Below are 25389 nucleotides of genomic sequence, written 5' to 3' on the forward strand. Positions count from 1 at the left end.
CTCCAGATTTCTATTGCGTAAGTGTGGCAACTTTTAACAGCCTCTCTTTCTATGTTATGTAGATATAAATACAGGCTCAGAGGGGACCCACAGATGCCATCCAGACCAGCCTTCCTCCCCAGTCCAATATCAATACTTTGTAGGCAGACAGCTGTTTGCCACCGTGACAAGGACCGGCCGGGTACATTTTGCTTCCTGATTTGAAGGGCAATATGGTGTGAATATACACACACACACACACACACACACACACACGGGATGCGGGTGGCGCTGTGGGTTAAACCACAGAGCCTAGGACTTGACGATCAGAAGGTCGGCGGTTTGAATCTCCGCAATGGGGTGAGCTCCCGTTGCTCGGTCCCAGCTCCTGCCAACCTACCAGTTCGAAAGCCCGTCAAAGTGCAAGTAGGTAAATAGGTACCACTCCGTCGGGAAGGTAAACGGCGTTTCCGTGCGCTGCTCTGGTTTGCCAGAAGTGGCTTAGTCATGCTGGCCACATGACCCGGAAGCTGTACGCTGGCTCCCTTGGCCAATAAAGCGAGATGAGCGCCACAACTCCAGAGTCGGCCACAACTGGACCTGATTGTCAGGGGTCCCTTTACTTTACCTTTTACACACACACACACACTCAGCCATTTGTTCTCCTAAACACTCCACTTTACTGCCTAAGTATTGCTTATAATGCCATCAGGTAAGTTAGAAAAGTCTCATGTTTTTTAAAAAATTACACGATTCCCCCAACAAAAGGCATATGCAGAAAATATAACTAGATTTACTTTGGCATTGGTGATGGAACAGCATCCTGCACTGGTGCTGAGGGCAGCAGGCTAACTGAGGAGCTGCCAAGTGGGCTGCTATAGAGGGCTGGGGGTGTTGTTAATGGGACTGCTGCCAGAGCCTCAGGCACCTGCCTCACTGGCTAATCCTGTGCCATACATGGGCCTCTCTCTCTCCCTGCCCGCATTACCAATTTAGCCTTTGAGTCAAAGGACTGTGCTTCCTTTTGGTGTAATTCTATTAGAAAGATGTGCTATCTGCCCTCTTAAAAGGGAGTGCTTCCATCAACATTTAAATGCAAAAGTAAACGATACAAGAGAACAAGCATGATTTTCACTTCAGGGTTATTTCCCTGAGATCATACAGGGCTTTCTGATTAAAGCTTTTTCGGTCTTTCTTCTTTTTCAAAATGGTAGATAGAAAAGAGATACAGGTTAAGATTAGGGTAATTGGCACGTACCACAAAGTGTCTCCTGGACATGAGCTAGATTAAATGACAGGATGTGTTTGGGCAACATTTTGCATGACCAGAGCTGGTTTGGTTAAATGAAGGCTTTTGTTATATGTTGTAAGTCGGAGGCAAATCTCTTACATGATCTTGTAAGTCAGAGACAAATGAAACAAATCAGAAGCAAATTAAAAATGGTTATGCTTTGAGAAGCAAAGCAGTACTCTGTCTCTCTTTTTTGGCGACATCCTTTGCTGGCATCCTAAATACATGTTTAGGGTGCCTATTGGGTAATCCAACACTGTTTGCAGCAGAGTCTTAGGAATTTGATGGGCTTTAATCCCAAATAAGTGTGTACAGTATGATCCGATTTTGCACAATTTCAACCTTACATAGTTGAAAGCCAACCGGTTGAAATCTCGCAAATTAATTGAATCATAGAATCATAGAGTTGGAAGAGACCACAAGGGCCATCGAGTCCAACCCCCTGCCAAGCAGGAAACACCATCAGAGCACTCCTGACATATGGAAAGAGCTTTTAAACTCTCAAGCTTCCTTAGCAGGCTCTGGGATGCTCTCACAAGATCTTGCAGGAACTCAGACAGTCCCGTGGGATCTTGTGAGAGCATCTCAGAGCCTGGTAAGGAAGCTTGAGAGTTTAAAAGCTCTCTGCCTTTCTTAGAAGATAAAGATGGTCAAACGGGGGCAAGTTCCAAGGAGGTGGTTCAGGTATATACATTTTTGCATATATGCACCCCCTCCTGGAATATAGCCACTGCACAAGATGTGATCATACTGTGCAGAATTGCGGCTTCAATAAACTCAGGACACTATTGATGTTCTAATAGATGCGGTATGTTCTGTGCTGATTATGCTTTTTTCATTGGCAATAAATTTCAGTGTTGGACTCCCCAATCCCTTGTGGTCTAATGCAGCCAAGTGTAGTCAATGTAAAGTCTACATGATTGACTTGAGTTTTCATCATGTATTCTAATATGAAGTATTCCCAAACTTGGAATCGTACTGGAATACGGAAATACCAGCAGGAGGAAACTGGGAGATGAAAGGCTGCAATCTTAACCCCACTTAACCCTCCAGTAACAGGTTATTGTTGGTTTGTGGCAGGCTCTAAAGGGCACCGACAGACAGAACAAAAGGCCCCAAATTTCTCTAGCACATTTTCCATATACAGTGGTACCTCGGGATGCGAATGGGATCCGTTCCGGAGCCCCGTTCGCATCCTGAATGGAACGTAAGACGCAACGGTTCACGGCTTGCCTTTTGCTGCTTCTGCGCATGCGCATGACATCATTTTGAGTGCATGCGCAAGTGGCAAAACCCGGAAGTAACGCGCTCCATTTTCCGGGTTGCCACAGAGCGCAACCCGAAAGCGCTCAACCTGAAGCACATTCAACCCGAGGTATGACTGTATTAAATTTGATTACATGGGGCAATATCCCTTGCATACTGATACAGCTCCCTAGCATCTTGGACGTTTTTCTCCTGTTTTGACATCTGACTTAGGCCAGGATAGTCAGGTGAGCACCACCTGAAATATATGAGCATCTGAGTTTTAATCAATTGCGGCACAATCCTAACCATGCCTATGAAGAAGCAAGTCTCTTGAATTCAATGGGACTTACTCCCAGGTATAGTGAGGCTAGGGTCTATCAAATAAATTTGCATGGGGGCAAAGAACAACATTTCTGAAGCAAGAAGTGTTTTTTTAGAAGATCACACATGTAGTGAACGTCCCAAAAGAACGCATCTTTTACATTGATGCTTATCACCTGCAATTTTTATAAGCACTTAAAAAAAAATTAGTAACTTAAACCAATATCTGCAGCTGGGTTGGTAATTTAGCTAATTAAAAGTTTATCCAATTTCATTTAATTGCTGCAGCTCTATTTAATATCAAATATAGTATTTGATAAGGTGACATAAACCCAGCTCAGTTTGACAAAAAGAACTGGCACCTTTGCTCTATTAATGGCAAAATTAGACTGACTAGATGACTGTCAAGGGGAAAATCTCCCCGTTTTCTCTCTGTTTTATACAACCTAGAATTTGGAGCAGGCCTTTTCAGGTGATCAAAAGGTGATTTATTTGATTCCAGTACCATAAAGCATCAAATTCATTTGGCAGTCTATAGATTGGGAACAAATTATGCTTGAACCTAGAGTGCACTTGAGAGCTCTGCTTTAGGTGAATATAGGCCCTGTTTCAAGGATTAACAGCTACAGTAGCTCGATTTAGGAACTGCAGTCACAATAATTCAAAATTCATTTTTAAGATAGGTCCCACCTGTCAGATTGTCAATGAGGACGTCTTTCAATTAGACAACTTTATTGTAATGAAGAATGCCAACGGCATGATTTAGTAGCTGTTCTGCTATAAATTACACTCACCAGTAGCCACACAATCCATATTTGCTCCTGAACAAATTGAATGGCCATAACTTAACAGCAGGCGGAAAGAGCTTTATTGGCAAGCATATCAAAGTACTGTACCATGTAGTCACAAGTGTTTTTCTGGACCATCTATAGGATCCAGCATGCACGCTTCATGCAGTTACAATCTGAGATACTGCATGTGATGATCTGTGGGTCGCAGGTACCAATCTATTCTAATGCTGCCATTGAAGAAAAGAACAGGGTATCTTCGGCCCCATCCTAAACCATACTCGGGGAACTCTCTTTATAACCAAAGCATCTCTCTCATTTTTTCAGAAGGTGTTGGGACACTCAGTTTGTTGTGTGTAAAAGAGAATATTCAGTGTGGATGAGCCAAAGCATTCTATCAGTCCATAACCTCACACATCTCAGTTGAAGGCTGAAGGCTGCTATTGAAGCTTCCTGGTCTTCCATAACACCTCAGCAGTGCCACAGGCTGATAGCATCCACGCCACGCCACACTGAGGCAGGAATTGATGCAAAAGGGGCCCAAACCAAGTACTGAGTACATGTGCACGCTTCTACTTCTCAGAGGTCCAGTATTGCTCTATTTGCAGTCCTTGTTTTGCTGATTTCATTTAATATTCTAATTTTCTGAGATTGTTAATTTGGGTTTTTCATCAGCTGTACACCATAAACATCACAATTATAACAAATAAAGGCTTGACATATCTCGCTTTGCATGTCATGAGTCTATCTCATATATTAGTTTCACCTTTTAAGTTGAATTACTGAAATAAATGAACTTTTCCACAATATTCTAATTTTCCGAGTTTCACCTGTGTACACACCAAAACACAAACACAGGGTAGTGGCACAGGAACCTGTCATCTGGAACATTTTGCTGCCTTCAGGCATGGCATAGCTCCCAGAGAAAAGTTCAGGTTTTAGAAGCACTGATTTCCAATGAAACAGACTTGTCTGATGCAAACAAAAAAAAAAAAAAAAAACCTTAAATGAAAAGACAATTAAGTGTAGTGCATTAGTTTGACAATCCCTCCTCCTTTTGTTTAGCACTTAAACCACTTGCGCAATGGAGAGGAGGAGCTGGATTCCAAAATTTTTGAAGCTGCCTTCTGTTTGCCCAGATACATGCAACCCTTACATGCCTGTAGGAATCTACTGCGTGCTGTAGAACTCAGTCTTAAAATGAAATCATGTAAGTCACGGCGACAAGTTCTCCTTGATTGTTCAGGTTTCTCAAAAGGCCTGGAAATCATAATACGTTTAAATCAGTTCTGATTTGTACCTTTCCTATATACTGTACTGAATAACTTTTATTTAGTTCTTCTCTTGCTTGGAAAACACGGCTTCACCTTCTGCAATGTTCATATTTGCCCACTAGAGGACAGGGTCAGAATACGGTACCTTCCACTGTTTCGTAAGCTAGACGGGGCTTTTTACGGCATGGTCCATTTTGGAAATCCTGCACCTACTCTGAAATAAAATGCTTAAGTTGCAGGCACATAATCTCAAATCAAATATATTGACAAGGCCATTGCTCTCCATTTAGCTGAAGCAAGAAGTATTAATTCACAGCTTCCTTAACCCAGAGCTATTCTCGTTGTTTCCTATCAAATGATTAAGCCTTTTTTTAAAAAGAGGTGACAACACAACTCAACAGTGAAATTGCTTAACAATGCTAATATTAGTCTGGTTTTATTCACTCTTGGATCTAGATTAATTTTTTGATTCATATGAAACACAAAAAAGCAATGCATTGCAGCTATTGGAATTCCCAGGGGGAGTGAAATACCCATTTTATCTTAGAGAGGGCCATTCAAGATCTAGACTTGCCTCCACACTAGGCTGCTTAATAGTTTGTGCAGCTCGTCCCAGACTCATATTCACTTACATTTTCAGACACATATCTATTCTGTTTACTATGAGACATGCTGCTGGAATTTGTATGGCACATGTAATTTAACTCTTATCAGGCCATTTGGCCAAACTGGGTTGGCATTTTGTCATTTCATGGACTACTGCAATGCGCTCTACGTGGGGCTACCTTTGAAGGTGACCCAGAAACTACAACTAACCCAGAATGTGGCAGCTGGACTGGTGACTGGGAGCGGCTGCCGAGACCACATAACACCGGTCTTGAAAGACCGACATTGGCTCCCAGTACATTTCCGAGCACAATTCAAAGTGTTGGTGCTGACCTTTAAAGCCCTAAACGGCCTCAGTCCAGTATACCTGAAGGAGCGTCTCCACCCCCATCATTCTGCCCGGACACTGAGGTCCAGCGCCAAGAGCCTTCTGACGGTTCCCTCACTGCGAGAAGCCAAGTTACAGGGAACCAGGCAGAGGGCCTTCTCGGTGGTGGCACCCGCCCTGTGGAATACCCTTCAGATGTCAAAGACAACAACAACAACCAGACTTTTAGAAGACATGTGAAGGCAGCCCTGTATTTTAATATTTTGTTGGAAGCCGCCCATCTGGCTGGGCGGGGGTATAAATAAAAAATTATTATTATTATTATTATTATTATTATTATTATTATTATTATTACAAGCTTGCATAACATTGGGATGGACATATTATGTACAGCAAATTTTCTGTAAGCTCGGTTTATAGACATTTTAACATTGCAGCCCTCACGTCCTGATCTTTGTTGAAGGGGGATGAGGACATGTTGGAAGTGCCCCATCAGCAATGGGGGGGGGGGGACTTCTGCCACTGCAAAGTCCCCCACTGTGTTTAGCTGCATAGGAAACTACTGCTGGCATTTTTCTCCAGAAAGCCCTGAAACAAAACGATATAGACTTCTTGATGAACCTAATTCTTGGGCCCATCAGCAGAGGCAGCTCAGAGATGGTACAGTGAAAACACGAGAAACCCGTCCCCACATTCCACCCTGAACTAAGGCCTGCTGTTCCCCAGTTGGTTTTAGGATTTCTAGCTGCAAAATTGGCGGTCCTCCATATATTTTGGACGCGGGTGGCGCTGTGGGCTTGCCGATCAGAAGGTTGGCAGTTCGAATCCCTGCAACGGGATGAGCTCCTGTTGCTCAGTCCCAGCTCCTGCCAACCTACCAGTTCAAAAGCACATCAAGGCGCAAGTAGATAGATACTGCTCCGGCGGGAAGGTAAACCGCGTTTCCGTGCGCTGCTCTGGTTCGCCAGAAGCGGCTTAGTCATGCTGGCCACATGACCCGGAAGCTGTACGCCGGCTCCCTCGGCCAATAAAGCGAGATGAGCGCCGCAACCCCAGAGTCGGCTACGACTGGACCTAATGGTCAGGGGCCCCTTTACCTTTACCATATATTTTAGGGTTCAGTTACTGAAGCTCTCAGCTCTACAGTGTTAAGATTAAAACAAAAAGGCTTGAGGCGCTTTAAAAGTTGACATACCTTTGTCTCAGGAAACGGTGGAAGAGTGCGCCTTTGGGGCTGAAGTCAAACCGTTGGGAGTGTTTCGGTGCCTGGTTGTGCCCGGCAGATGCAACATGTTTCTTTCTTTCTATGCTCCTCCCAGCGGTCATTCCTTGTCTGGAACGTCTTATGCCTGCATGCCTATGCACATTTAACTGGGAGTACTTCCTCTTGAGTTCAGTGGAATTTATTTCTGAGTAGATATGCATAAGCTGACACTACGCAGCTACAGTTCTCGGTACAATTTACTTGTAAGACCCTTTTAACTCCGTGGGGCTTACTTCCAAAACAAGCAAGATCCATGCTGCCACGACAGAAATCAAGATGTTTGACACAAAGTCATCAAGTAGATCATTCTATTGGCCTGGAATATGATGCAGTAATAATGTGGTGTCTTGAGAAGTTCTGGAAATCATAGTTTTACAATTCTTTTGTTCTATCTGAAACTTTGCAATACGTTTCTACTGCAGAATTTATTTATTTTTAATGAACATCTTCAAGACTGTAAACTATTTCACAGGACTGGTCACACATATCACTTCTATGACAAAATACTTTTTATTTGTTTTTATTTATTTTAAAACTGTCCACAGCTTCACACGAGGCAAGCACCCAGTTCCGGCATGTGTGGATTTTTCCAACCTTGTGGAAAATCATGTTCAAAGTGATTCTCAGTGCACTGTATATGCATACTTTGGAAGCTTAGATGTTTCTCACTTAATCAAAATAAAATTTGACTTGGAATCTCTTCAGTGATTCAGATGTAGTGCTTCTTCTGTGTTTTTAAGACCTGTCTGACATTTTATATTATTTTTTGTTGATCTGTTAAACCTTTCAACTTATTTTATTATGCTTTTATTGTCTATAGATTTAGATTTTACATTGATCTTGAAAAAGAATAATAGCTTGTTCAAAACACCCAATTGATGTGGGGAATTAAATTTGATTAATATTCAACTGCTTTCTAAGCACAAGCACAAAATTAAGTTTAAGCAAATTTGATCTTAAATGTAAAATGATTGTAAATTGAGCAAAGTTGGTTTTAATATCAAAATACCGTATTTTTTGCTCTATAAGACTCACTTTTTCCCTCCTAAAAAGTAAGGGAAAATGTGTGTGCGTCTTATGGAGCGAATGCAGGCTGCACAGCTATCCCAGAAGCCAGAACAGCAAGAGGGATTGCTGCTTTCACTGCACAGCGATCCCTCTTGCTGTTCTGGCTTCTGAGATTCAGAATATTTTTTTTCTTGTTTTCCTCCTCCAAAAATTAGGTGCGTCTTGTGGTCTGGTGCGTCTTATAGAGAGAAAAATACGGTAGGTGTGGTTTTAATATCAAAATAGGTGTGCAGAAACCCATCTTTCTGGCCGGAGTATAGCAAACTACACTCAAATTATAATACTATTCCATTCATGTTTATTTATCATATTTTAAATAAGCAGCCAATAACTGAAAAATATCACTACAAACATTAACCTTTATTACATTAAAACACAGCTGTTCAAATTTTTAAATGCAGAAAATAAGTGCAATCCAAGCCATTTTGGTGAACATACTAACAAATGCAGTACTTTAAAGGAAAAACACTTGCTAGTTCTGGAAGTTGGTTTCTAAGATATGGTTTAGTTTTGTGGGCAACAGACACACAAAATGATTAAAAATGATTTAAGCAAATGTCAACAAATTTTTACTGCTGTACAAAAAAAGGCCACAACCACAAGAAACCTTGAACTTAAGTGTGTCACATACAAACAGGTCTTAATGTGCTAAAACTGAAGGCACAGGTTGTAGAAATGTATGCTACACTTCAAAATGGTGAAAAGTATCCCAGACAAAATGTTTCACATTTTGTTCTGTAGCATGAGGTCATACAGAGATTCCATTACATTTCTAAAAGGTTCTTGCTCTGGAACTCATACATTTTTGCTCCTTAGAAGTCCTTTGTCAAATCCTGTTCAGTTTAGTGACGATGAGTACTCTCAGAGTCTGATCAAAGGCACTACAGACACAGAGACCCATTTTGTCAGGGCTCCAGTCAAGGCTTGAAATAGGTTGTGTTGACAACGTCACATTCTGTAAAAGGCTAACCGAACCTGCTACTCCCATCTCATTTCCCTCTGAATCTTGCTTAGACCGCTGCGCAGGATACTCACTGGAAAATAGATCAAAAAAGGTATGTGAAAAGCCTGTTATAAGCACACACCACATGCTCTTTTTTTATATCAATATTTCCACCAAAGAGTTCAGGGTCACTTACAATGGGTATCTTACGTTACCCTCACAACAATCCTGTAAGTTGGTTTAGGCTAAGATCGTGACTTGCCTAAGGTCGCTCCATGCATCTCACAAGTGACTCCTCAACCTGGTTTCTTCACATTCAAATCCAACCCCCAGAAACTATATCATACTGACATTGCGGGAGATGGGAGATATCACAAAGGAAATGCAGAAGATTCCAGAATTTTAATAATGCTAAGTTACAGAACATTCCTATGCACGTCTGTTCAGAAGTCCTAATGAATTCAATGGGGAGAAATCCCAGGCAAGTGAATACTGCAGCCTTTGGCAAACCAAAGCTCAGAAGGACGTTAAACATCAAGGCCAGACATAGGCAAACGTGGCCCTCCAGCTGTTTTGGGACTACAACTCCCATGATCCCTAGCTAACAGGACCAGTGGTCAGGGATGATGGGAATTGTAGTCCCAAAACATCTATGCCTGATCAAGGCTGTGTCAATAAGCTTTCTGTTCTATAAAGCTCCTTGGTAATATGTTAAAATACATAAATATGTATGCTGAAATTTATTTATCAAGACGTGTATGCTACTTACAAAAAAACCTCTAGCTGGAGTAATTTTAAAAACGATAAAGACAGACATTAAAAACAGAAGATGTATGCTATTCCTGAATTTTATTATATTCAGTATGTGCTCAGTGTAGCCATTTAAAAGAGCTAAAACCTCTTCTCTTGTCTGTCCCACTCAAGAGGGTGGAGTTTGTGGTTCTGTTCAGAAGTTAGTTTTAAATGGCATCTGTGCTGGAGCAAAGCACACTGCTTCTGGAGCAAGAAGGCTCATATAAACATCAAGCCAATTCACAGAGTGGAAGAGCCTAGCAGCTCAGCAAAATTCCCCCCCCCCCCCCAATACTCTAGTTCTAACTAGCCACCCTTGAGTAAGGGAGAATGAAATTATGTCCGTTTGTAGGAGCTAGGCAGAGAAGAAACAAAGGGCTTAAGCCACTGGACAGTGTGTTCCCTGTACAGACTTACAGGGAGAATAGAAACAAATCTGTGTTGGTTAAGTATTATTTCAGGGACTTGTTAGCATTAACATATTACAGGAGGACAGTCACTGTTAGGAACACTAGTAAGGTACTCAATCTATGGAACAAAGATCATATATTTTCATTTGGCAGAGGAATGTACAGCTGTGTTTGAACACAAAGTGATGGCAAAATTATTTAAGTTTCCTGCGACATATAAGGTAAAGGGTAAAGGGACCCCTGACCGTTAGGTCCAGTCGCGAACGACTCTGGGGTTGCACGCTCATCTCGCTCTATAGGCTGAGGGAGCCAACGTTTGTCCGCAGACAGTTTTTCCAGGTCATGTGGCCAGCATGACTAAGCCGCTTCTGGCGAACCAGAGCAGCGCACGGAAACGCCATTTACCTTCCCGCCAGAGCAGTACCTATTTATCTACTTGCACTTTGATGTGCTTTCAAACTACTAGGTTGGCAGGAGCTGGGACTGAGCGACGGGAGCTCACCCCGCCGTGGGGATTCGAACCACCGACCTTCCGATCGGCAAGCCCTAGGCTCTGTGGTTTAGACCACAGCGCCACCCACGCCCCCCTGCAACGTATATCCACTGCCAAAAAAAAAAAGGTAGGTTGCAGATGCAAAGCTAAGCCACTTCTAATAATTCGGTCTTAACAGTAAGCTCTCCTACGACATGAAAAGCTACCATCACCATAACCCGTAACTAAATGTACAGAATTAGGGCTACTCAGACAAACCTGGTCCTACTTCTCTGCCCCCCCTCCACCCAGATGAACAGTAAATACTTACTATTTCCAAAGGTGAAGGTTTCCGGCTCCTCCACTAGTCACAAATATATCTCTGTTCTGTGGAAGATGCCGAACTTGCCACATGGTTGATTTGTGGGCCTAACAACAAAGTTATACAAAAATTGTACATACATTAGTCTAATCCAGTGATTTTCAACCCGTGTGCCATGGCACCCTGGCGTGTCTTGAATGTTGGTCAGGGGTGCCACGGGCAACACTGGCCTCCGTCCCTCTTTCCTTCCTTCCCTCCTCTGATGCCCTCTCGCATCTCTGCCTCCCAAAGGCTTGTGTGACTGCTAGCTGCAGCAGCCCTAGCAAATGGTGCCTCTGGGGCTGGCCAGGGGGTGTTTCCCAGGCCCCTGTGGGGCAGCGTGAGGAGGCACCTCCTTTGGGGCAGGGCGGGGCAGCTCAGACATTTGGCACCAGCTTGGCTGGAGGAGCTGCTGGAAGGAGGCTTACAAGGCACCATCCAACCGCACTCCAAACTTAGCCTTTTCTTCGCTCAAAGATAATAATAATATAATAATAATTTATTATTTATACCCCGCCCATCTGGCTGGGTTTCCCCAGCCACTCTGGGCGGCTTCCAACAAAACACTAAAATACAATAACCTATTAAACATTAAAAGCTTCCCTAAACAGGGCTGCCTTCAGATGTCTTCTAAAAGTTTTGTAGTTATTTTTCTCTTTGACATCTGGTGGGAGGGCGTTCCACAGGGCAGGTGCCACTACCGAGAAGGCCCTCTGCCTGGTTCCCTGTAACTTGGCTTCTCACAGCAAGGGAACCACCAGAAGGCCCTCGTCCCACAATTTATTTCACAACATTTATATACGACTGGGGGGGGGGGGGGAGAGAACCTTTTCATAGAAGTTTACCAAAAAAATCCCCACCGCAAAAAGTTAGTTGACTACTGTCATGGTATTGCCGGAGAACGCAGGGGAGGAGGAGGAGAGACAAGCAGAGGAAGGGGGGCAGGAAGTGCCAGTGCAGGAAAGGAGGGGAAGTCAGGAGGAGGGAAGGCTCTCAGATGCTGGAGCAGAGCCTCAACTCCGCACAGGAAGCTCTGGCACTGACAGCGATGCAGTGCCGGTTCCATCTGCTCAGGAAAGGAGAGGGTTAAAGCGCTGGGGGGCAGAGACATCAATTGAGAATGCCTCGCCTCTTCTGCTGGAAAAGGGGCGGACGTAAGTCACTTCGGGAATCTGACTCTCAAGATTCGGACGCATAATTATGTGCGCTGCTTGTACATATGTAAAATAAAGACTGTATCTATGTATCTCTGAGTGAGCAGAAACTTTTCTTGCGGAGAGTATTCTCAAGCCATCACAACTACTGCCCCATAAGAGTGTTCAGGGGGGAAAGTCTTCCAGAGGTTTAGGGCCCCAGTCATAGTACTCTTATGAGCATCTGTTCCCACCTAAACTTTTTGCTTTGCGTCTTCCCCATGGCAAGAGTAGCATATTTTCTGTCAGAACAATGAACAGCCTGTGTTTTATACCGTACCTTCTCTGAAACTGAAGCAAAACCTTTAGTTGGATGCTGAGTCCTCATGTCAAAAACATGAAACTTTCCTTCAAGTGATGTTGCTACCAATTTGTTCATATTTATATCTTTCCTGTCAAATTCAAGACTGCAAACCTAGAAGCATAAAGCAAGCAAGCATTAAGACTTCAGCAGAATTGTGGTGCAATCCTAACTGTATTTATTTAGAAGCAAGTCCCACTGAGAAAAAGCTCAAGATGGAAAGGCATGCAGGCCATTCCTATGTACATTTAGGTATGCCTAGAATCAAAGTGACGCTTCTGGGGTATAGTTATATATGCATATTATTCATTCATTCATTCATATATTGCCTTTCTGCCAAGGTACCAAAGGCAGCTTACAATTTTAAAGGACTAAAATAAATAGTATAAAATGTAAAGTTGACTGGGGTGGGGTAGAGTGGGAAGACAGTCCAGCTGGAACAGGCCCTGAGTTTGTGGCTGTCGTCTCACCCTCTTCCTCCTTCTCAACGGGGATTCACAAATTTTGGCTGGCAGTAGCAGCCAACCCAAACTACATAGTCTCTGGGATCCTGACCCGTTTCCAAGGGTCCTTCCCCAATTGCCACAATACAATCCAGGGTTATAGGCAATCACCTGCTACCCTCCCTTACTCTGAAGTTTGGAATAGGGGAGAATATTCCTGAATCGTAGGGCAATTTAAGAAGCAGCCTCATAAGCCAGCACAATGCTAGGCTGATGCCTGCCCCACGCCTTGAATTCCAACTGGAGACCAGGCTGGGGCTTATTTTCTTCTTTACCTTCTCAGGTGATTGGAGCACCACAGAAGCGTAGAAGCAAGCATAACAAGTCTTCAGCTCAAAAGGAAAAGAGTGGGCCTTGCTGTTTTTTAGGTGTGCTTCTGTGCCTTCCTTTCCTACCAGGAAGGGATTTTCACTGCGGTTGCACTGAACTCTGGGGGCGTTCTGAGCACCTCCAAAATACCGTGCAACAGTAAAGAGAACCTCAAGCTGTTTCTCTAGCTACACAATTGGGGATTTTCTGATAGGGGGCAGCAAATTCACTTGCCAAGGGAAGTGTAATTAGGGACCTTGGGAGCAATCCAAAAGCTTAGGCATGCCTCGTGGGATTCCTGTTATAACAGCAGACCTCCATGATCAACTGTAATCTGGCTTTGAGACTACAAGAGTTTCAGAAGTGGTAGCTGCCAGGATGCTTATAGCAAAAAATTGGAAAGGGAGAAAAATTCCATCAATGAAAGAATGGCAAATTAAATTTTGTGAATCTATAAATCTGGCAAGACTCACAGCATTCATAAGGGGACAATCGGACCAGAAATTATTAAAAGAATGGGGATGTGCTAAAGAGTATATGAAAAAACATTGCTCTGGAATAAACATATCGGTATGTAATGAATGATGCTTTACAGGGTTAAAGAAAAAGAAAAATGGTGTAAAAAAGTATAAAGATAGAAGTAATCTACATTAGACACAATTTAGAAAGAGTAAAAGGAACAAAGGAACAAGGTCAATATGTGTATATGTATGTAATGACTAGATTAGAATGAAGATATGGTTTTATTTGTAGATGTGTGCTTTTTCTTTTGTTTTTTGTTTCCTTTTTGGTGTTCTGTTTTTCTTTCTTGTTTGTATAGTATTATCTTGGATTCAATGTTTGTAATTTTTGTTATAATTTTGCATTGAAAATTTAAAAAAAAATTAAAAAAGAGTTTCAGAAGTGGTTTGACATGTAGCAAGGGAGCTTGCCATTCCAGAACACAGGCCCAAGACCTACTGTGTGATTTTTAGGGGAAAGGAGGGAATCCCAGCCAACAAGACTGGGTACCCTGAACTCTGTATAGAACTACACTTTTCATTTAGTGAACTACTGTACTTTTCCATCTATAATATGCCCCCATGTATAAGAAACCCGCCCCCCATTTTTGAGACTCAGTTTTAAGAAAATGAGGGGAGATGGCCCAAAGTTGTTTAGCTTCTCCCCCCATGCAGCTGTGGGCAGGAAAAACTCCCTAGATCGTTTCGCACTCGCTGCAGCATCAGGGGAAACTGCGGTCCCGCCAACCAGCTGACTGGCAGTCGCACCACTTCCCCCACCCCTTGCCACTACCCGTGTATTGGACGACCCCAGTTTTATGACATGACTTTTTAGTCAAAAAACCTCATCTAATACACGTAAAAATACGGTATATTTCTCATTCTAACTGTGTAGATTTTATTCCTCTACAGATCCGTGCCTTGTAACAAAGACATCCTTCAATGTCATTTCCAAAGCCTGAACTACAAAGTATTGAGGACAAATGCAAGCTTAGCAACTTGTACTGACTACTGTCATACAAAGAGTAATATTTTTTTGCCATACCCCAAAAAAAGTGCACAGAAAAAAATAACTAAATATGCAGCTTAATTTTAATCGCACTAAGCATAATTCCCAGACTAGAAGTATCTGTATTGCAAAAAATAATTTTTTAAAAAGATGGACATTTAGACATACATTTGTGAAACATTACCCCATTCTTGATGTTGGTCTCCCACCGCAGTGTCATGTTCCTAAGGTCAAACAACTTGACATCCCCATTGTCATAGCCGGCACATACAACACGTTCCTCTTGATTGTAAGCATTACCTAGTTAGAAAAATAAGAGGCACTGCTTAAAAAATCATATGACCAACAATTTTTATAACAAGTCACATTTGTGCACCTATTCTGTTATAAAAGCATCATGCATTTCTGGTAGAAAACCAGTCCTGGAATGACAGGTTATTACTATTCAAGAAGAGATAAAGGCATTTAACAAAGGACAAGGGCAACAGCTGGAAAGATTTAGTGCAAGCTACTGTCTTTCTGTAGGGACGTGGGTGGCGCTGTGGGTTAAACCACAGAGCCTAGGACTTGCTGGTCAGAGGGTCGGTGGTTCGAATCCCCGCGATGGGGTGAGCGCCCATTGCTCGGTCCCTGCTCCTGCCAACCTAGCAGTTCAAAAGCACCTCAAAGTGCAAGTAGATAAATAGGTACTGCTCCAGTGGGAAGGTAAACGGTGTTTCCATGCGCTGCTCTGGTTCGCCAGAGGCAGCTTAGTCATGCTGGCCACATGACCCGGAAGCTGTATGCCGGCTCCCTTGGCCAATAAAGCGAGATGAGTGCCGAAACCCCAGAGTCAGTCACGACTGAACCTAATGGTCAGGGGTCCCTTTACCTTTTACTGTCTTTCTGTATTACTTATTTTATTTAAAATGTCAAAACTGCATTCTTGGAGACAGAAGTGGTGCTTCTGCAACAGAAAGATAGAACCCAGAGAAGATCAAAGAGAAAAGGAAGTAGCTGCAAGCTATATTTCCAAAAGCAGCACTCTACAGACTCCATTTCATATAGAGTCATTTAAACTCCATGTTATGGTACAAAAGCGATGGGAGCAAAGACAAGTTCCATGATATATGTTTGTATGCCATCAAAAATCAACCAGCTCAAGAGAGGCCTTACCAAACGCAACTGTCCAGCAGTCTCTCTTGCTCTCTCCTTGGGCTGGTTCCATATTGGCAACTGGAGTGTCTTTTTGTCTTGGGTCCCACACCTTCACAGTCCCTGCAAAAGTGGATAATGGATTATTATTTTACTGATAAAATACCTGGTGGCATTTATTCTATCACTTCGGCCCCAGCAACTTGTTTAATAAAACACTATTAATGTCTCCCTTACTCCTATTCATTTTTAATGTACTTTTAAAAAAAATAGAAGAGTTTGTTTCAATGCTTTCACAATTTGATGGATGAGCTGTTTCATCCAATGAGCAGACTAACTGATAAATTAAAGAAGATGCAACTCAGCTAAAATACTAGCTTCCGTTTCCTGGAAGCTGTAATCTCCATTAAGAAGGCAGGCCTACTAATATAATACATTTTTATATGTAAATTATACAGATCTTTCTGCAATTGTCTTGATGTTGTTCTTTTTGTATCCTCATATATGCAGATATCAGTTTGCTACAGTCCTCTAATGACTTATGTGAAAACCCTGTTCTATGTGGGACTCAAAATAGAACATACAGCATATGTAGATCTGATTGCAGTACCCTTGTAACCATATCATATGGCAGCTGAGGAGGAACCTGGAATGGAAAAAGGCTGGCCAAGACTGCTGTTACCAAGTATATACTAGTTGGGCAGGGGGCGGGGAGGACAACTATGGATAAGCAGTGATAGACTGCACTAATCAGTAGGTGTAGTCTTATTAATTTAGAGCTGTAAGAGCATCCTCTTCCTAGTCTTAAAAATCTGACAGATTTTTGTGTTTAGATTGCTGCTTTGCTTTTTTTCATATCCTCCTCATCCCACCCCGCAAAAAGGCCTGGTCCTCATCTGACATCCCTTTGAAACAGAATAATAGAAAAAGCTTCTTTATACTAGAAGCTTATAATTCAATAAGTTTTAACGAAAGCTCGACATGATTTAAGGGTGGGGAAATCAGAAATAGACTCTTCTTATTTTCATCCTTTTTTGCTCCCCTATTATACCTAAGTAAACTTGATTTGCTCTGACATCTGGTGGCAATCTATTAAAAACAAGAGATATTGTGCCACTAACTTCAACAGGGCCTGGAATGTACACAAGAAATGGACTTATTTAAAACTATCAGTTACTAGTTTACAGAATAGCTAATGTGCCCAAGCATGCGCAAACATTGTAAGACAGCCACAAATGCTCAGTACAGATTAATCCTCAGGGGACTTCTTAGTTGTAGCAATACCCATGCTGATTTGCATCTCTGTAGACCCCGTGGCATTTCTGCTTGCCCAATGAAATACAGCCATGCAGTGTTGCTCCAGCTGGTGTTCTTTTTTAAAAAAAAACAAAACACCACAACGCCAATGACCTATCTTAAGCTAATGTACTGCACCCTCTGGAGCACCTGATATCAGACAGGATGGTCTGCGATTGCTGCCACTCACCTCCCTGGTCAGTCCCTGCTAGAGCAATATAACCGTCCACCTTTTTTGCTGCACATAGGCACAGCTCAAAACATCATCATCCGGTGTTACTTTAGAACTGCTGCAATTAACAGCTATTCACTAGTTCTCCATCCTACAAGCTGCTATGCTTGTAAAGTGATTCATAGGAGCTTGTAACTGAACTCATAGAAAGCAAAAGGCCACATTAAATAAAACAAGTCAAGTGAAGACCCATCAGAAAATGAACTGCTAGAAAGGTGGGGGCAGAGAGGAAATAGATGATCATTCCTTTGTCCTCCCTCCACAAATTCAGGCACATTCATGTTCTTTCACGTTTAGAGTGACAAACCAGTCTCCACTTGCATCTCACTCTCCCCTCCCCTTTCCAGTAAATGATAGAAGCATTGGCCTCCCCAACTTTCTCCACTGAGCGGCTCTGGATCCGTCAGGCAGGAGGACGCAAGTCCATGATGCTACCCTTAATGTCAGACATCAGGTGAGTGCTCAGCCAAGTCCAGTTCCCAGAAAAATACTGGGACCTTGAGTTAGCAAGGCAGGGACAATGCCCTTCTCAGCTGCTGGAGCTTAGAATCCAGTGGCCTCAAGAAAGTGCACATGTACAACCCTTGACCATGCGATGCTTGGGAGATGCAAGATATTTTGATCTAGTAGTTTTTTAAGCAAGAGTAGACCATCGCCCGAGGGGACGCGGGTGGCGCTGTGGGTTAAACCACAGAGCCTAGGACTTGCCGATCAGAAGGTCGGCGGTTCCAATCCCCGCGACGGGGTGAGCTCCCATTGCTCGGTCCATGCTCCTGCCAACCTAGCAGTTCGAAAGCACATCAAAGTGCAAGTAGATAAATAGGTACCGCTCCAGCAGGAAGGTAAACAGCGTTTCCGTGCGCTGCTCTGGTTCACCAGAAGTGGTTTAGTCATGCTGGCCACATGACCCGGAAGCTGTACGCCGGCTCCCTCGGCCAATAAAGCGAGATGAGCGCTGCAACCCCAGAGTCGGCCACGACTGGACCTGATGGTCAGGGGTCCCTTTACCTTTACCTTAGACCATCCCCCATGCTTCTCAATCCTCTCACTTTCCCATTCTCAATATCCCTACATAGTTGTCCTAGTTTGAAAAGACAATGTTTTAGAATTGCTTAGGTCTCAGAAACTATCTTATGGTAAAGACAGGTGACGGAATCCTGGGCACGTTTACTTGTAAGTTCCACTGTGTTAATCAGGCTTACTCACAGGAAAGCATGCCAATCTCCACTGGGAGTAAGCCCCATTCAGCTGAACAGTACTTACTTCTGAGTAGATGGAAACACCCTTTAAATTTAGATAACAGGACTAAATTGGTTCATAACATATGAAGACAGAAGAATGGTAATCATTGGAAGCTATTAGCTGGATTTATCCTAACCCACTTCGCTTTTCCTTCTAACCAGTGACACTGCAGTAGATCTAACTCACCATCCCGACTTCCCGTCACAATTTCTGGTGCTCCTTCTCCAATTCCTAAGCCACCAACGCCATCAATACTATTGATTATTTCTTTATGTCCCTTCACAGAGTACACTGGGATTTCTGGAACTTCCAAATTCCTAAACACCAGAAAGGAACAATTATTTTTTTACGATTTCCAAAGATGAAGCTAAGAGTCTTACGGCAACTTACATACGATACAACTACCGTGTCATAAGCTGGTGCACCTGAGGAACTGGACTTTAAATCCATGAGAGCTTATGGCATAATTAGTTTTGTGTTCTTTAATGGTTCTCAGTAAATTGAATTAGGGATATTTTATACCACAATGGTTAAAACAAACTATTCTCAATTCAGTTTCAAATAGCAGTGATTATTAAAATGATATGCAAAAATCTGTGAAATTTCTGATGCAAAAACCAAAAGTGGTTTTAAGAGTAACAACCCATTAATCAAAATCTGAACCTGCTCAAGCCTTAAGAAGCAACATTTTTATCATTGCTATTTGTTACAATGACAAATTTGATGCAAACATTTTTTTTAACTGTGTTCTTTCCTTTCCCACCAAAAACTGATGGAATTCCAAAGGTTCAAGAAACACCTTCACAATCCAAACTACAAAAATTCAAGACTACAATTCAACTTTTTGATTGGTATGCTGAGCCTGCAAAGGCCCAGTTCACATGCAGTGCTAAGCCAAATCATAGCTTAGTGCAAACACGCAAATTTGCAGGTTCCTGTTGCTGCTGTTCTATCTGCTACTAAATCATGTTTTCACTTAGTACTACATGAGAACCGGTTCAAATAGTAAGAGCTAGTAAAAATGTAAAAGATAGATAGAAAGAAAAAGAAATGGGAGAATGGAGGTTGAAATATGTCCTTTTAACTTTTTTATAGCTTTATCATAAGGCTGGGTGAAATCCTAAGGGGGGGGGATTCAAAAATAAATAACTTTTGCCTGAGTATTAGCTGCTGACATCTAGGAACATCTGAAGTTTTCTAAATCATTCAAGAAAGGGACAACAAGAATCAGAAGATTGCAAAATGTGCCCCTTGGGTTGTGAGTTCAATAGTAATCTTACCATATTTGCAAATCCTGTTCTTTTTAGGGTTTTTCTTTTTCCCTTAAGATCTACTTTTTCTTTTAGCATCTGGACACAGTGCTTCTTTCTAGCTAGTCAATGCTACTATCATTCAACAACCCGCATACACCCTCTGCTTATCAGGACAAATGAAGAAAATGTAAAATACTCTTATTTAATCTAGTTAATACATGTATTAGGAGAACTGGTGCAGGAAACAAAAGCAAGTTGTTAACAAGGTATACAGATTCATGGATTTCTCTGTCTGGTGAAACCATGATTAATAAGGGTCAAAAGGTAAGCATGAAGAAAGCTCCCCACTCCCAAAAAAAGACAACAACAACAACCAAGTGCCATTATCTTTGGTGGTTTTTCACCTGTGAAGGGAACACTTCAAAAAGACTATGAAATTTATAAAACAACAGTATCTAAAAACACTACCTAAATATGTTCACTGATATTTAAAAATTTAAATAGTAGTCTATGATTGCATATCACAAATTGCTTTGGAAAGTCACAAAACCATGCAGAGGTGGCATAATTAACTAATTTTTCTATATAACTGAATTAGGTTACAACTGCCTAAAACCTTTGTGATCCTAAACTAAGACGACTTAAATAAAGTGACAAATTTGAATTAGCTGAGAACAAAAGAATAGGTGAAGTGTGAAATGGAGATTTAAGCAGTATTAACCAGCAGAAATGTTCTTACCATATGTTTAAATTTCCACCAAAATCTCCTGTAGCTAGGTATCTTTGTTGCAGAGAAGAAGCACCAAAGGTTCCACATTTAACAGGCTTTGATTTTTCAATCTGGAAAGAAAAAAAAAACTAGGAGGAAGGCTTAATAATTTTACATTTATTATCTTGTCCAATCTAACAGACTGGTTCTGTTAGTATTAAGTGCTGATAAAAAAGTAAACGTCAAAAGCCAGTTTCTCTTGTTTGAAGAGTTACTGCTTGTAGGCTTTAGCAAAATTCAAATATGCACCATGAATATTGATATTAACAGACAAGTCACACATTTTAGTCTGATTTTTGGTTATGAAATTTGATTTGTCTAAGTGACTATGGGAGAGATTTGTCATTAATAAGGCTATTTTAAGTCGCTGTGGCTGCAATCCCATACACATTTGCCTAGGAGTAAATTCCACTTGAATTCAGTTGGACTCATTCTTGGATCGGCATCCATAGACTGAGCTGTCATTCTTCTTTCCAATTTATTTCAGAGATGTCCATAGTTAGTAAACCTAGCAACTGCTGATAGTTTGCAAACATAAAAGTAGATTGCAACTTGCCTATTATTTTCTCCCTCCCCTTTTCATATTTTTTAAATTGGCAAATATCAGAACTAGTATTATTTATATACCACATGTTTTGGGGATAGGATTGCGTAACTAAAATCAGATTATAAAAAAATTATGAGCTGCATCCACTTATGTCATCCTTCCAGCACAAAGAGTTCTGCCTGCACAATGGGATTCCTCTCCGCCTCCTTTCTCCATGCAGCCCCACTCCCACCTCCACCTGCTTCAGAGGAGTGGGGATAACAATAGCTGTGGGGTGCAGGGAAGGAGAAAGAGAGATTAAGTCCTGTTGTTCACGTGGAAATCCTTGCACAAACAGGAAAAAAATGCTGGATGCAATCCTATGTTTAAACAAGTGCCGTAAATAGGCTGCTAGTCACTGAGAACAATGCTAAAATAAAACAGCTTCATTCTCTGAACGCTAGAAAGCAATAAGAGTACAGTGGTACCTCGCAAGACGAATGCCTCGCAAGACAAAAAACTCGCTAGACGAAAGGGCTTTTTGTTTTTTGAGCTGCTTCGCAAGACGATTTTCCCTATGGGCTTGCTTCGCAAGATGGAAACGTCTTGCAAGTTTGTTTCCTTTTTCTTAACACTGTTAATACAGTTGCGACTTGACTTCGAGGAGCAACTCACAGAACGCGGTGTGGTAGCCTTTTTTGAGGTTTTTAAAGACTTCGGTGATTTTTGAAGCTTTTCCAAAACTTTCTCAACACCGTGCTTCGCAAGACGAAAAAAATCGCAAGACGACAAAACTCGCGGAACGAATTAATTTCGTCTTGCGAGGCACCACTGTAGTTGTTCATTGAGAAGACCTCATGATTGATTTCACATAACTGGCCAGCCAATCTATCGGACGAAAAGACTCTCACTCCTCAATACTTTATCCACAATCTACTCCTCAATGCATAAGGCGGCCAACATTGTGTTCTCCTATATTGCTATAGCTACAGCAACCAAAGCTGTGTGGGAAGCAAAGGGATGTGTAGACAAGCAAAGCTAATGGTTATCACCATGGTGATCAGCATGGTTTTCTCCATCATTATTGGTTTCTAAACAGTGCTTGATTACTGAACGTTAGTTTGCCAAATGCTGAGTAAAACAAATATTACATTGCTTCATTTTATCTATGCCAATCCATACATGATTCTCTTATTTGATCCTGTTTTGGGATATGCTTACAGTTCATTATCAATCTTCCTAATTAAAAGTTGAAACTGAAATTAGTTATCATCTTGAAGCTATTTTTAATATTTACACTTCTTCACCCATCTCTAAATGTGTCTCTATTATTATTATTATTATTATTATTATTATTATATATCCTGTCTTTTTGCCCAACTAGGGACTCAAGGCAGCTTTACCTAAGAATGTGAGCTATGAGCCCAATTCAAATATCATCTTAGTCACAAACTTACTTAGCTGACCTAAGGCACCTCACTCACTGAATACAATTAGATTACTACTTACAATGGCCAGAACGTGATACATGGGAGTGAACAATGGTGACCAAATATATTAGCCATATAAAGCAGGGGTCAGCAAACTTTTTCAGCAGGGGGCCGGTCCACTGTCTCTCAGACCTTGTGGGGGACCGCACTATATTTTGAAAAAAATGAAGAAATTCCTATGCCCCACAAATAACCCAGAGATGCATTTTCAATAAAAGCACACATTCTGCTCATGTAAAAACATGACCATCCGCAGGCCAGATTTAGAAGGTGATTGGGCCAGATCCAGACCCCAGGCCTTAGTCTCATGCTCTACTGACTGACAGGCTTTACTTCTGAATAAACACCAGCAAGACTGCCTACCCTGTGACTCCCTCCCCCTTTTTCCCTTTCCTTTTTAAATGGGGCTGAGGAGGGGTGTGTCTTTGGAAAGGGAACCATAACTTATGAAAGCAGTTCCATATATTGACTCCTGTTTCCCACGTAATAACCTGAACTTAGAATTGGCATGCTTCAGTTCAGGATGAATTGCAATTCACAAACGCATAGTTCCTAACACTGTCTGCCTTTTCCTTGTTGCTTAAAAGCATGAATCCACACTATTTCAACTCTTCATATAATCCTGGCATGAGAAGGCAAATTGGACTTCTGCAAGGGTGGGGGATCTGTGGCTCTCCAGATGTTTCTGGTGCACAACTCCCAAACCACCCCCCCCGACCATTGGTCATGATGATGGAGTCTGGCAACGGGTTCCCAACTCCTTTGCCGACCAGAACTTGCTAGTTGCTGAGATTCTTACGATGCTTTACTAGGTGGATTTTGCTCTCCTTGCATTTCTAAGCAAAATTTAGGAGGGTCAGAAGGTGGCAACACAAAAACAGGCCTATTCTGCAATGGCTCCCTCCTTGTGGAATGCCCCCACCCATCCACCCACCCGCCCAGGAGGCTCGCCTAGTGCCTTCATTGCATACAGTCATACCTTGGGATAAATACGCTTCAGGTTAAGTATTTTAGGGTTGCGCTCCGCGGCGACCCGGAAGTAACGGAGCGCATTACTTCTGGGTTTCGCCGCTCGCGCATGCGCAGTCAAAATGATGTCATGTACAGAAGCGGCGAAACACGACCCGCGCAGTCGTGTCTTACGTTCTTTTCAGGATGCGAACGGGGCTCCGGAACAGATCCCGTTCACATCCCGAGGTACCACTGTATCTTTAAGCACCAGGTAAAAACTTTCCTCTATTAGCAGTCCTTCCGCGAATTATCACCCTATATACCGGAGGTCAGCAACCTTTTTCAGCCATGGGCCTGTCCACCATCCCTCAGACCATGCGGTGGGCCGGACTATATTTTGAAGGGGGGGGGAATGAATAAATTCCTATGCCCCACAAATAACCCAGAGATGCATTTTAAATAAAAGGACACATTCTACTCATGCAAAAACACACTGATTCACAGACTGCCCGCGGGCCGGATTGAGAAGGCTAATGGGCCGCATCTGGTCCCCAGGCCTTAGATTGCCTACCTCTGCTATACAGTGGTACCTCTGGTTACGTACTTAATTCGTTCCAGCGGTCCGTTCTTAACCTGAAACTGTTCTTAACCTGAAGCACCACTTTAGCTAATGGGGCCTCCCGCTGCCGCCGTAGCATGATTTCTGTTCTCATCCTGAAGCAAAATTCTTAACCTGAAGCACTATTTCTGCGTTAGCAGAGGCTGTAACCTAAAGCGCATGTAACCTGAAGTGTATGTAACCCGAAGTACCACTGTATACCCTTTTAATTAGGTTGTGGGACGGGGGGGGGGTGTTATCAGTTTGTTTTTGTTCTTATTTTTATTACGTACTTTGTGTTTATATATATACATATATGTAGTATGTGTATGTTGTGAACTGCCCTGTGAACTACAAATGAGGGTGTAAAAATTGAATAAATAATAATTGCGAATAATTATAATTTATTAAATTTGCACACCTTGACCTGTAGTTCTCAGGGCGTAGTTCTCACAACATGGGAGACGAGCACGATTAGAGTTGAATTTGATTATTATTATTATTATTATTATTATGGCAGCCCATTCAACTCGCCCTCCTCCCCCCTTCTTCGTTCCCTTTCCCTCCCCTGAACAAACACGAGGCGGGCCAAATTCCTCAGCAGCAGCCGGCGAAAGGCAGCGGGAGCCCGCGCTCCGCCCGCCCGCCGTCCCTCACTCACTTCGCGGAGCAGGTGGAGGCGGCCGCCTTGCAGCTCGTAGAGCTGGGACGACGCCGCTGCCCCGCGGGAAGCTGCCCAGGCAGACGAGGCGGGCGCTGCTGGGCACCCACTTGCACTCGAAGGCCGTGTAGTTCAGGCTCTGCTGCGCGTGCGCGATGATCTGCGGCTTCTCCAGCGGGCCTCCCGGAGACGACATGGCGGCCCGCCCCAACGGCTCCCCGTTCAAAGCCGACGCGTCTTCGGCTGCCCCAACAACGGCAACATCCGGGCTACCGGG

General features: G+C 42.6%; 1 protein-coding gene across 1 annotated transcript; it reads right to left on the reverse strand.

The window, feature by feature from the left end:
- Positions 1-8506: 8506 nt before the first annotated feature.
- On the reverse strand, positions 8507-25389 carry DNAAF10 (dynein axonemal assembly factor 10). Its single transcript, XM_080999296.1, is given in 9 exon segments — positions 8507-9201; positions 11116-11213; positions 12619-12753; positions 15145-15260; positions 16116-16217; positions 19051-19181; positions 20857-20957; positions 25113-25157; positions 25159-25389. Coding segments are annotated over 9 exon segments (1086 nt in total). The 5' UTR covers positions 25309-25389; the 3' UTR covers positions 8507-8993.

Source organism: Podarcis pityusensis (genome assembly GCF_964106645.2).
Source record: "Podarcis pityusensis genome assembly, chromosome: 3".
NCBI classification, from domain to species: domain Eukaryota; kingdom Metazoa; phylum Chordata; class Lepidosauria; order Squamata; family Lacertidae; genus Podarcis; species Podarcis pityusensis.